This window comes from Oncorhynchus gorbuscha, unplaced genomic scaffold, assembly GCF_021184085.1.
Source record: "Oncorhynchus gorbuscha isolate QuinsamMale2020 ecotype Even-year unplaced genomic scaffold, OgorEven_v1.0 Un_scaffold_7290, whole genome shotgun sequence".
NCBI classification, from domain to species: Eukaryota; Metazoa; Chordata; class Actinopteri; order Salmoniformes; family Salmonidae; genus Oncorhynchus; species Oncorhynchus gorbuscha.
Window position 1 is genome coordinate 5,396 of NW_025750707.1, and position 12,661 is coordinate 18,056.

Genomic DNA, 12,661 nt, shown 5'->3' on the forward strand with positions numbered 1-12,661 from the left:
TTAAACCTCCTCGGTATTTATTCCACTTCCTGGAGAAGCGGATTAATAAATCACATGATATCGGGGAGAGTGTGTCATTTGTAATGACTTTATTGTTCTGAAACGTCTGTATGTAATGTTTACTGTTAATTTTTGTTGTTGTTTTCACTTTATATATTCACTTTTGTATATTTGTCTACCTCACTTGCTTTGGCAACGTTAACACATGTTTCCCATGACAATAAAACCCTTGAATTGAATTGAAAGCCGTAACGTCATGCCTCCCTCCCCTCTGTTGAGGTTCAGTAACTAGCAGCAGTCTGACTTCCTGTTGACTTGAGCCTAGTCTTGGCTAGCTAGCTACCGATCACATTGGTTTAGAGGCTGACTTCCTGGTAAGTACTGTGCATGCCAAGATGAGGACCGTGATATTTGAAGGATAGTCTATACAGCAGGAGTTTGATTTTTTAATCGAGTGTAAACGGTTGTCAACAAGGAGGAGAGTAGTAGTCGCACTAGCCCAGCTTCTGCAGTGTAGGCCTGCACTGATGGACCATTGTACACGGTCTATCTAGACTAGACGTGTGTGTGTGTCTCAGCGTAAATATAAGCTGTGTGTGACTATTCTTATCAGATCTGCGGTGTCTCACGAGCTTTCTCTCTCTCTGTCTCTGTCTCTCTCTCTCTCTCTGTCTCTGTCTCTCTCTGTGTCTGTCTCTCTCTGTCTCTCTCTCTGTCTCTCTCTCTGTCTGTCTCTCTGTCTGTCTCTGTCTCTCTCTGTGTGTTTCTCTCTCTCTCTCTGTCTCTCTGTCTCTCTTTCTCTCTCTCTCTCCAGCATGCCACCCCCGGCATAAGGCTGCAGTGGTAAAGATGGACGAGGCCTCTCTCACTGTGAACAATGAGCTGGACGCTGAAATGGTTGTGAGCTGGCTATCAGACCACTGCTATCAGGTAAGACTGACCTTTACTGCTGTATCTATCACACACACACACACACACACACACACACACACACACACACACACACACACACACACACACACACACACACACACACACACACACTGTTGTCGTCATTGTGCTCCTGTGCTCCAGTGTGTGTACCAGCCCCTGGGTGTGGTGCCAGCAGGCCCTGGACCAGGCTTACCCAGCTCAGTGGACTTCACCGTGGGCACAGCATGGCATCACCCTGCAGCTCAGCAGCCCCGTCAGCCTGGAACTCTGCAGGTAAAGACCTATCAACCCCTACCACTACTAACTAACCAACTACCACTACTAACTAACTAACCAACTACCACTACTAACTAATCAACTACCACTCCTGGCCCTGCTCCAGACCCTATATAGTGAACTACTTTAAAGACCAGAGCCCTATTCCCTATATAGTGAACTACTTTATTCAGAGCCCTATTCCTCTATATAGTGCACTACTTTAGACCAGGCCCGATTCCCTATATAGTGCACTACTTTAGACCAGAGTCCGATTCCCTATATAGTGAACTACTTTAGACCAGGGCCCTATTCCTATATAGTGAACTACTTTAGACCAGAGCCCTACTTTAGTGAACTACTTTAGACCAGAGCCCTATTCCCTATATAGTGCACTACTTTAGACCAGGGCCTATTCCCTATATAGTGCACTACTTTAGACCAGAGCCTATTCCCTATATAGTGAACTACTTTAGACCAGGGCTCTACTATAGTGAACTACTAGACCAGAGCTCTATTCCCTATATAGTGAACTACTTTAGACCAGGGCTCTACTAAAGTAGTGCACTACTTAGACCAAGGGCTCTACTAAAGTAGTGCACTATATAGGGAGAAGGATACCGTTTGGGACTCACACTTTTATTATAGATCTGAAAGTATTGGACCTCCCAGTGTCTACAGCTGGATTTTTGGACTGTGGGGTATAATTCAATTAAATCCAATATCTAGGAAGTATGTTGAATTTGTACAGAAAGAACACTCACTGGTAGTAGTTTCCTGTCTCCTCCTCCAGGGTTCATTACCACTTTTGGGAGCATGGTAACTACTCTCTGTGGGTCAAGAACCTGAACGACTCCTCAGTGGTCAACTGTTCCATGATCACTGACACAGAAACGGTCAACAGCTACCTGCGCAGCACACACTCACTCACTCCTCCTCACTCACTCACTCACACACTCCTCCCTCGCTCACTCACTCACTCGCTCACTCACTCACTCACTACCACTCACTCACTCACTCACCACCACCACTACCGCTCGCCACTCACTCACTCGCCGCCGCTCACACCACCTCACTCACTCACTACCGCTCACTCACTCACTCACACCACTCGCTCACCGCTCACTCACCTGCTCACTGCTCGCTCGCTCACTCACTCGCCGCTCACTCCTCACTCGCCACTCACTCACACACTCGCTCGCCTCTCACCTCACTCACACCACCACTCACCTTCACTCCGCTCACTCACCTCACTCGCTCACTCACTCCTCCCACTCACCACCACCACCACTCACCACTCACCACCACTCACCACCACCACCGCTCACTCACCACTCATGTTTATGCTCTGAAACCATTATCTTGACCAATGAAATCCCTTTCTGTCCTTAAAGCCATCATGGTGGCCTTTCTGTTGTTCACAGGGACTGGCTGTACTGTCTGCTATTGGAGCTACTATCACGGGGTAGGTCTGATTACATTAGAAAACATAAACACACGTTTCCATTTACTATGTTTGTTACCGTCTTGAGTCTGTCATTTTTTTTTTGTGTGAAGAGATGATCAGAGCTTCTCCTAATCGTTTGGTTATGTCTTGTATGGCCTACAGGCTGGACGTGGTTAAAAACCTGATGTTCCGATTGGGCAACTCCATGGAAACTGAGAGAGGCTCATCAACTCGGTGAGTCTCTGTGGTGTTCAGTCTCCAGACTTAGTTCTAGAACAGGGGGGGTCGCTGCAGTTGATCGGGGGAGGGGTCGCTGCAGTTGATCGGGGGAGGGGTCCTAGAGTTGATCGGGGGGGAGGGGTCGCTAGAGTTGAGTAGTATGCTCTAAAGCATTGTTCAATATCCTTGGTCCTGGAGAGCTAATACAGGGTATGCAGGCTTTTGTTCCCGCCCAGCACTAACACCTTTTTGACGTTCTCTCCTCTTTCCTCCTAGGACCTGGGGTTTCCATGCAGGACGGTGGAGACGGCCACAGACACCATCCTCCCCACCCCCGCCACCCCCAGCCGGAGGCTCCGATCCCTGGACACTTTCAGAGGGTTGTCCCTGGTCATCATGGTGTTTGTGAACTACGGAGGAGGGAGGTACTGGTTCTTCAGACACGAGAGCTGGAACGGTGAGTCCCACCATTCTGAATATGAAAATGTTACGCCCACACTTCTAGTGGTTTTTAGCAGGTCCCGGAGATCCAACAATATGTTCAGGAAAAATTCTAATACTGCGTTGTTAAAATGACTATTGTTTCCCCCTCTCTCTCTCTCTTCACAGGACTCACAGTTGCTGATTTGGTCTTTCCCTGGTAATATCAGTTTTTATATTTTGTATTTAAAGACTAAATGTATCGTCTTTTTATTGAGGGGAAATCTAACTTTTGCTCCAGAGGAGTGAAGTGTGTGTCTCTCTCTGTGTCTCTCACTGTGTCTCACTGTCTCTCTCTGTGTCTCACTGTCTCTCACTGTGTCTCTCTCTGTGTCTCACTGTCTCTGTGTCTCACTGTCTCTGTGTCTCACTGTCTCTCTCTGTGTCTCACTGTCTCTCTCTGTGTCTCACTGTCTCTCTCTGTGTCTCACTGTCTCTCACTGTGTCTCTCACTGTGTCTCTCACTGTGTCTCTCTCTGTGTCTCTCACTGTGTCTCTCTCTGTCTCTCTGTGTCTCTCTCTGTGTCTCTCACTGTGTCTCTCTCTGTGTCTCACTGTCTCTCTCTGTGTCTCTCTCTGTGTCTCACTGTGTCTCACTGTCTCTCTCTGTGTCTCACTGTCTCTCTCTGTGTCTCACTGTCTCTCTCTGTGTCTCACTGTCTCTCTCTGTGTCTCACTGTCTCTCTCTGTGTCTCTGTCTCTCTCTGTGTCTCACTGTCTCTCTCTGTGTCTCACTGTCTCTCTCTGTGTCTCTGTGTCCCTCTCTGTGTCTCACTGTCTCTCTCTGTGTCTCACTGTCTCTCTCTGTGTCTCTCTGTCTCTGTGTCTCACTGTCTCTCTGTGTCCCTCTCTGTGTCTCTCTGTGTCTCTCTGTGTCTCACTGTGTCTCTCTGTGTCTCTCTCTGTATCTCTGTGTCTCTCTGTATCTCTGTGTCTCTCTGTCTCTCTGTGTCTCTCTCTGTGTCTCACTGTCTCTCTCTGTCTCTCTGTGTCCCTCTCTGTGTCTCACTGTGTCTCTCTGTGTCTCTCTGTGTCTCACTGTGTCTCTCTGTGTCTCTCTCTGTATCTCTGTGTCTCTCTCTGTATCTCTGTGTCTCTCTCTGTATCTCTGTATCTCTCTGTCTCTCTGTGTCTCTCTCCGTGTCTCTCTCTGTGTCTCTCACCGTGTCCCTCTCTGTGTCTCTCACCGCGTCCCTCTCTGTATCTCTCTCTCTGTCTCTCTCTCTCTGTCTCTGTCTCTCTCTCTCTGTGTCTCACTGTCTCTCTCTGTGTCTCTCTCTGTGTGTCTCTCAGGTTTGTGTTCATCATGGGCACATCTATATCCCTGTCTGTCAGCTCAGCCCTGCGATGTGGTTTGTCACGTTTCTCTCTGTTCACCAAGGCAGTTTGGAGGAGTGTTCAGCTCTTCCTCATAGGACTCCTCATCATCAACCCCAACTACTGCCAGGGACCACGTCAGTACACACACGCACACACACATACACGCACACGTACAAACGCGTACACACACACGTACACACACACACTTACGTACAGACACACACACACGTGCTCACTCCTTTACAATGTTTCACTCTTCTAAACTGTGTGTGTGTGTGTATACTCCAGTATCATGGGACTCCCTGCGTATCCCTGGCGTGCTTCAGCGTCTGGCCTTCTCCTATCTAGTGGTGGTCTCTCTGGACCTCTGTGTGGCCTGGAACAGCCTGGACAACCTTCCTGTGGTCAGTCTCAGAATACATCTCATTATATACTCATAGCATGAACAGGACCTCTGTAAATAAACTGTTATTATACTGTTATAACACACACAACCATGTTATAACCATGTCTGGATCTGTGTGTGGTCAGAAACTGCCTGGACAACCTACCCGTGGTCAGACTGGCCTTATAACCCCGTGGTCAGACTCAAATCAAATCAAATTTTATTTGTCACATACACATGGTTAGCAGATGTTAATGCGAGTGTAGCGAAATGCTTGTGCTTCTAGTTCCGACAATGCAGTGATAACCAACAAGTAATCTAACTAACAATTCCAAAACTACTGTCTTATACACAGTGTAAGGGGATAAGGAACATGTACATAAGGATATATGAATGAGTGATGGTACAGAGCAGCATACAGTAGATGGTATCGAGTACAGTATATACATATGAGATGAGTGTGTAGACAAAGTAAACAAAGTGGCATAGTTAAAGTGGCTAGTGATACATGTGTTACATAAGGATGCAGTCGATGATATAGAGTACAGTATATACGTATGCATATGAGATGAATAATGTAGGGTAAGTAACATTATATAAGGTAGCATTGTTTAAAGTGGCTAGTGATATATTTACATCATTTCCCATCAATTCCCAGACTGGCCTTATGACCCCGTGGTCAGACTGGCCTTGTGACCCCGTGGTCAGACCGGCCTTGTGACCCCGTGGTCAGACCGGCCTTGTGACCCCGTGGTCAGACCGCCTTGTGACCCCGTGGTCAGACCGCCTTGTGACCCGTGGTCAGACCGGCCTTGTGACCCCGTGGTCAGACCGGCCTTGTGACCCGGGTCAGACCGGCCTGTGACCCCGTGGTCAGACCGGCCTTGTGACCCCGTGGTCAGACCGGCCTTGTGACCCCGTGGTCAGACCGGTCAGACCCCGTGGTCAGACCGGCCTTGTGACCCCGTGGTCAGACCCCGTGGTCAGACCGGCCTTGTGACCCGTGGTCAGACCGGCCTTGTGGGTCAGACCAGCCTTCCATTTCACTTGGTATTAATGTTGAGCTGTCTGCTGGTCGGTGTTGTTTCCATAGTGACCAAAAATGCTTGTTTTGGTGTTGTTGTTTTGTGTTTCTACCCAGGATGCTTGGTGGTACTCTGCTCGTGAGTTCCTGCTCTACTGGCCAGCCTGGCTGTGTGTGTGGTCGTCTTGGAAACCGTGTGGCTCTGTCTCACCTTCCTGCTCCCTGTTCCTGACTGCCCAAGGTGAGTTCAGAGGGAAGACTATGGTCGTGAACACATTGAGACGACACAGATTCAATGGGAGTCGTCTGTCGCAGGATGAATGACAACGGGCGGCAGGGTAGTCTAGTGGTTAGAGCGTTGGACTAGTAAACCGGAAGGTTGCAAGTTCAATCCCGAGCTGACAAGGTACAAATCTGTCGTTCTGCCCCTGAACAGGCAGTTAACCCACTGTTCCCAGGCCGTCATTGAAAATAAGAATTTGTTCTTAACTGACTTGCCTCGTTAAATAAAGGTAAAAATTAAAAACTGTTAGGTTGTTATAGTTCCAGGAGTAAATAACTCACGGACACCAGATAATCTTTAACCAGGTTTAATTCTCCCCAAATGACAGCTGTAATTCAGACAACCCAACATTTCTCACATCACAGATACTTATATTCCACCTAAGACTCTCCTCCTCCTCTCCAATCCTTACACCTTGTGGTTCAACAGGAAAGAGAAACAGGATTCCAAACCCTTATTAATTACTCTCTTCAGAGAATCTGTCCTGACCTCAACCCTCCTTCATCTAATCCACAGATGTCGTTTGTCTGGTATCAACACGGTGCTCTGCATCCCCCAACACATTCCACAGCCAATCTGTCTTCTACAGAGAACCATTCACGTCTGACACAAAACCCAGTCTCTTTCACTCCGAATATACCATGCTTCTTCTCTTATCAATATCGAATCAATATTAAGCTTCGCCAATCAATATCGAATCAATATCGTATCGAATCAATCGAATCAATTTCGAATCGGATCAATATCATCGAATCAATATCGAATCAATTTAGAATCGGATCAATATAGAATCGGTCAATATTAATCCAACACAACGGAGATGATTTTCAGAGCCCCCTCAAACGGTCTGCGTTTTTCCATCTGCCTCGTCTTGACAGTAGTTGCCTTCAGTTGTAGTGTTGACGGACGATGATATAGTTCCTATATGATTTAATGCATGTCCGTGAGTCTGAGGGGGCCGGAGGTGATCGGAAGTAGAGATAAATCCTCTACTCACCATCATCTTCTCTCTCCTTAGTGGTTATTTGGGCCCGGGTGGTATTGGGGACATGGGCCAGTACCCCAAACTGCACTGGGGGAGCAGCTGGATATGTAGACCGTTGGCTACTGGGAGAGAAGCACATCTATCAAACACCTTCCTCGCGGGTGAGTGAAACGCTGACTTGTTTCAGGCAACAAAGATTATTTTTTTTAAACACTTTCTGCAGGAGGTTTGTTTCTCTCGTAACGTGGCGCGTTCATTTTTCAGGTGATCTACAAGTCTCACCTGCCCTTTGATCAGAGGGTCCTTGGCAGCATCAACTCTGTCCTCATGGCTTTCCTGGGACTACAGCTGGTCATGTCTGCTGGCTGTCTGCAATTATCAGCTGTCTGTCAGCTGTCTAGCTGTCTGTCAGCTCTGTCAGCTGTCTCTCCCAAACTAGTCTGTCTCTCTGTCTCTTTCTTTTGCTGTCTGTCTGTCTGTCTGTCTGTCTGTCTGTCTGTCTGTCTGTCTGTCTGTCTGTCTGTCTGTCTGTCTGTCTGTCTGTCTGTCTGTCTGTCTGTCTGTCTGTCTGTCTGTCTGTCTGTCTGTCTGTCTGTCTCAACACTCCTTCTCTGCATCCAAACTAATCTGTGTTTCTCTCACATGTTCCTTCCATTGTTCCTTCTCTTTCCAGTGGTTCTGTTTCTACACTACTAGACCGATGTGTGTAATTGCAGACGTGGAGGTTGCATGTTTCAGCCTAACTGAATGGATCAGTCTAATGTAATAAATGGGATTAACTTTGAGGGTCCATTTGTTTTGTCCCTGTTATCTGAATCCAGACAGGAAAGATTCTCCTCCACTACAAGGACCAGCACTCCAGTATAATGGCCCGGTTCCTCATATGGAGCCTGGTTCTGGTGAGACGACCACGTTGCTGTTTGTCGTTACTGTATTAGCTGTTTGGTATTTAGCCTTGGTCTGTCGGGCCAGCCTCGGTCTGTCGGGCCAGCCTCGGTCTGTCGGGCCAGCCTCGGTCTGTCGGGCCAGCCTCGGTCTGTCGGGCCAGCCTCGGTCTGTCGGGCCAGCCTCGGTCTGTCGGGCCAGCCCCGGTCTGTCGGGTCAGCCCCGGTCTGTCGGGTCAGCCTCGGTCAGCCTCGGTCTGTCGCGTCAGCCTCGGTCTGTCGCGTCAGCCTCGGTCTGTCGCGTCAGCCTCGGTCTGTCGCGTCAGCCTCGGTCTGTCGCGTCAGCCTCGGTACAGCCTTGGTCTGTCGGGAAGCCTCGGTCTGTCGCGCAGCCTTGGTACAGCCTCGGTCTGTCGCGCAGCCTTGGTATATTGCATCTTTTATCAGACTAAACCTCTCCATATGTCTCCTTATGACAACACTGAGACATAGTAACACAGTATTTCCGTCTTCACCGTGCCTGTATGTCCCTTGTCAGCGTGATGATGTATCTAAATGTTTATCTCTCCAGGGAATCACATCAGCCGTTCTGACCAAATGTTCACTAAATGAAGGCTTCATCCCCATCAACAAGAATCTATGGTAAGGAGACCAGACCACTTATAATGCAGTTTAACACTCTCAGGGACAGTTTCCTGGACACTGGTTTAAATCTAGTCCTGGACTAAAGAGCACTTTGAATGGCCACTTTTCATTGAGTTTTTTGGTCCAGGACTAGTTTTAGGCTAATCTGTGTGCGGGAAACTGGCCCTTGATATTTCCTAGTAGGGCCGGGACAATACTCTTTAGTGTCGTGGCAAGAAAATAGAAAACAAAGCTGATTTACCTTCTTTAGTAAAACAGCCCTGATGCTGGAAAGCAGCCCTGATGTTGGGAAACAGCCCTGATGTTGAATGTTGGAAAACAGCCCTGATGTTGGAAAACAGCCCTGATGTTGGAAAACAAACATCATTATGATGGAAAACAGCCCTGATGTTGGGAACCAGCCCTGATGTTGGGAACCAGCCCTGATGTTGGGAACCAGCCCTGATGTTGGGAACCAGCCCTGATGTTGGGAACCAGCCCTGATGTTGGGAACCAGCCCTGATGTTGGGAACCAGCCCTGATGTTGGGAACCAGCCCTGATGTTGGAAACCAGCCCTGATGTTGGAAACCAGCCCTGATGTTGGAAACCAGCCCTGATGTTGGAAACCAGCCCTGATGTTGGAAACAAACATCATTATGATGGAAAACAGCCCTGATGTTGGGAAACAAACATCATTATGATGGAAAACAGCCCTGATGTTGGGAAACAAACATCATTATGATGGAAAACAGCCCTGATGTTGGGAAACAAACATCATTATGATGGGAAACAGCCCTGATGTTGGGAAACAGCCCTGATGTTGGGAAACAAACATCATTATGATGGAAAACAGCCCTGATGTTGGAAACAAATATCAATATGTTGGAAAACAGCCCTGATGTTGGAAACCAGCCCTGATGTTGGAAACCAGCCCTGATGTTGGAAACCAGCCCTGATGTTGGAAACCAGCCCTGATGTTGGAAACCAGCCCTGATGTTGGAAACCAGCCCTGATGTTGGAAACCAGCCCTGATGTTGGGAAACAAACATCATTATGATGGAAAACAGCCCTGATGTTGGGAAACAAACATCATTATGATGGAAAACAGCCCTGGTGTTGGGAAACAGCCCTGGTGTTGGAAAACAAAACATCATTATGTCATCCGGAGTCACATTGTATTTATTTTCCAAGCCATAGCACCCCATATTTTACATCCAGCAGGTTTTTAAAGCACCAAACAGTTTAGCTCTGTGTTTTTTTATTTAGTTACCATGGAATAGCGATACTGGAATCATCCGTGTTAATAGTGTGGAATAACCGACCTCTGAGTTGTCTGTCAGGTCTCTCTCCTACGTGACCACCCTGGCGTGTTTTGCCCTGCTGCTCCTGGTGTTGATCTACTACACAGTAGATGTGAAGAGGTGGTGGTCTGGGGCGCCCTTCTACTACCCCGGTGAGAACTAGCTCTGTGTCAGCACCTCTGCTTTGTACATTTTTTTTGATATATTTCAATCTGCTTATATAGAAATGTAACGCGTAGACGATCCCTGACAACGATCCCTATTCTGTGTTGACGGGAGAATCACGTCTGTTCTAAAACTATACATTTCTATCTTTAAAAAAATAATAATAATGTTTACGCAACTCCCTGAACAATCCCTCTGACCCCTGTGCTCTGATCCTGACCTTTGACCCCTGTGCTCTAATCCTGACCTTTGACCTCCAGGTATGAACTCCATCCTGGTGTACGTGGGCCACGAGGTCCTAGAGGAGTACTTCCCGTTTCGCTGGCGCATGGCCGACAGCCAATCCCACGCAGAGCACCTGACCCAGAACCTATTGGCCACTTCCTGCTGGGTCCTCATCTCCTTCCTGCTGTACCGGAAGAACATCTTCTGGAAGATCTAGAGGGCCAGGACGCGTTTCAAAGTGTCTTTCTTCAAGTCCTCTAAAGATTTAGGGGGAAGGTCTGAAGGGGCCGGGCTGCGTCTCATAAGTATTTTCTCAGGTCTTTCTGAAGGATCTTACTCTCCTCAATTCCTTGTGTCCTTTAACCAACGATCCACTCACTGGGAGATGTTGAGCTGGGCCGTATCTCAACAGTCTCCTCAATTCCTTGTGTCCTTTAACCAACGATCCACTCACTGGGAGATGTTGAGCTGGGCCGTATCTCAACAGTCTCCTCAATTCCTTGTGTCCTTCAACCAACGATCCACTCACTGGGAGATGTTGAGCTGGGCCGTATCTCAATAGTCTCCTCAATTCCTTGTGTCTTTGAGGATCTTTCGTCTGTGTTGCATTTCACTTGTCTTTCATCAATTCCTTGTATCCTTTCTCCAGCTTCCTTTTTTAAAAAGGGAATAGTGTAAAGCGTTTCCTCTCCTTGTTTCCTTTCCTCGTGTGCTCTCCTTGCATGACGCTGATGTTTTTGAGAAGGGAACATAATCACTCAGGAAAAGGCTGGTCTGGGATTGTATACAAGAGACACGGAAACTCTAGAAACCACGATTACCATTTTTCTGCTCATCAAATCAAATGTTACTAGTCACATGCGCCGAATACAACAGGCGTGGTGGACTTTACCGTGAAATGTTTACGTACGAGCCCGTAACCAAAAATACAGTTCAAGAAAGTAGAGTTGATGGAAACAATGCTACAGGCTCTGGTCTACGCTACACTGTAACTACGGACACACAGGTCAGAGGTCACTGGGATGTGGGATCAAACTGGACTTCACAAAAACAAAAACAAATGGAGCGTACAGCCAATCCGGTATGGAATAGTGTACCATGGATAATACACATGAGTTTTACGAGCACCTGTTCTCTTGGGACTGAAACAACCAATGCCAGACAGTTGTACGAGCACCTGTTCTCTTGGGACTGAAACAACCAATGCCAGACAGTTGTACGAGCACCTGTTCTCTTGGGACTGAAACAACCAATGCCAGACAGTTGTACGAGCACCTGTTCTATTGGGACTGAAACTACCAATGCCAGACAGTTGTACGAGCACCTGTTCTATTGGGACTGAAACTACCAATGCCAGACAGTTGTACGAGCACCTGTTCTATTGGGACTGAAACTACCAATGCCAGACAGTTTTACGAGCACCTGTTCTCTTGGGACTGAAACTACCAATGCCAGACAGTTGTACGAGCACCTGTTCTCTTGGGACTGAAACTACCAATGCCAGACAGTTGTACGAGCACCTGTTCTCTTGGGACTGAAACTACCAATGCCAGACAGTTGTACGAGCACCTGTTCTCTTGGGACTGAAACTACCAATGCCAGACAGTTGTACGAGCACCTGTTCTCTTGGGACTGAAACTACCAATGCCAGACAGTTGTACGAGCACCTGTTCTCTTGGGACTGAAACTACCAATGCCAGACAGTTGTACGAGCACCTGTTCTCTTGGGACTGAAACAACCAATGCCAGACAGTTGTACGAGCACCTGTTCTCTTGGGACTGAAACTACCAATGCCAGACAGTTGTACGAGCACCTGTTCTCTTGGGACTGAAACAACCAATGCCAGACAGTTGTACGAGCACCTGTTCTCTTGGGACTGAAACAACCAATGCCAGACAGTTGTACGAGCACCTGTTCTATTGGGACTGAAACTACCAATGCCAGACAGTTGTACGAGCACCTGTTCTCTTGGGACTGAAACAACCAATGCCAGACAGTTGTACGAGCACCTGTTCTCTTGGGACTGAAACAACCAATGCCAGACAGTTGTACGAGCACCTGTTCTATTGGGACTGAAACAACCAATGCCAGACAGTTGTACGAGCACCTGTTCTATTGGGACTGAAACT

The 12,661-nt window shown here is 47.8% G+C and overlaps 1 protein-coding gene and 1 long non-coding RNA gene across 2 annotated transcripts; both read left to right on the plus strand.

The window, feature by feature from the left end:
- Nucleotides 1–211: 211 nt before the first annotated feature.
- LOC124029692 lies at nucleotides 212–1,098 on the plus strand. Its single transcript, XR_006837824.1, has 3 exons — nucleotides 212–374; nucleotides 815–930; nucleotides 1,075–1,098. It is a non-coding gene; the product is annotated as an uncharacterized LOC124029692 (long non-coding RNA).
- A 1,759-nt stretch (nucleotides 1,099–2,857) lies between these two features.
- LOC124029691 (heparan-alpha-glucosaminide N-acetyltransferase-like) lies at nucleotides 2,858–11,846 on the plus strand. The gene is given in 14 exon segments (XM_046341315.1): nucleotides 2,858–2,869; nucleotides 3,131–3,311; nucleotides 3,464–3,494; nucleotides 4,628–4,788; nucleotides 4,943–5,058; nucleotides 6,181–6,234; nucleotides 6,237–6,304; nucleotides 7,365–7,407; nucleotides 7,409–7,492; nucleotides 7,596–7,682; nucleotides 8,153–8,230; nucleotides 8,787–8,857; nucleotides 10,181–10,293; nucleotides 10,567–11,846. Coding segments are annotated over 13 exon segments (1,149 nt in total). The 5' UTR covers nucleotides 2,858–2,869; nucleotides 3,131–3,250; the 3' UTR covers nucleotides 10,749–11,846.
- Nucleotides 11,847–12,661: the final 815 nt, after the last annotated feature.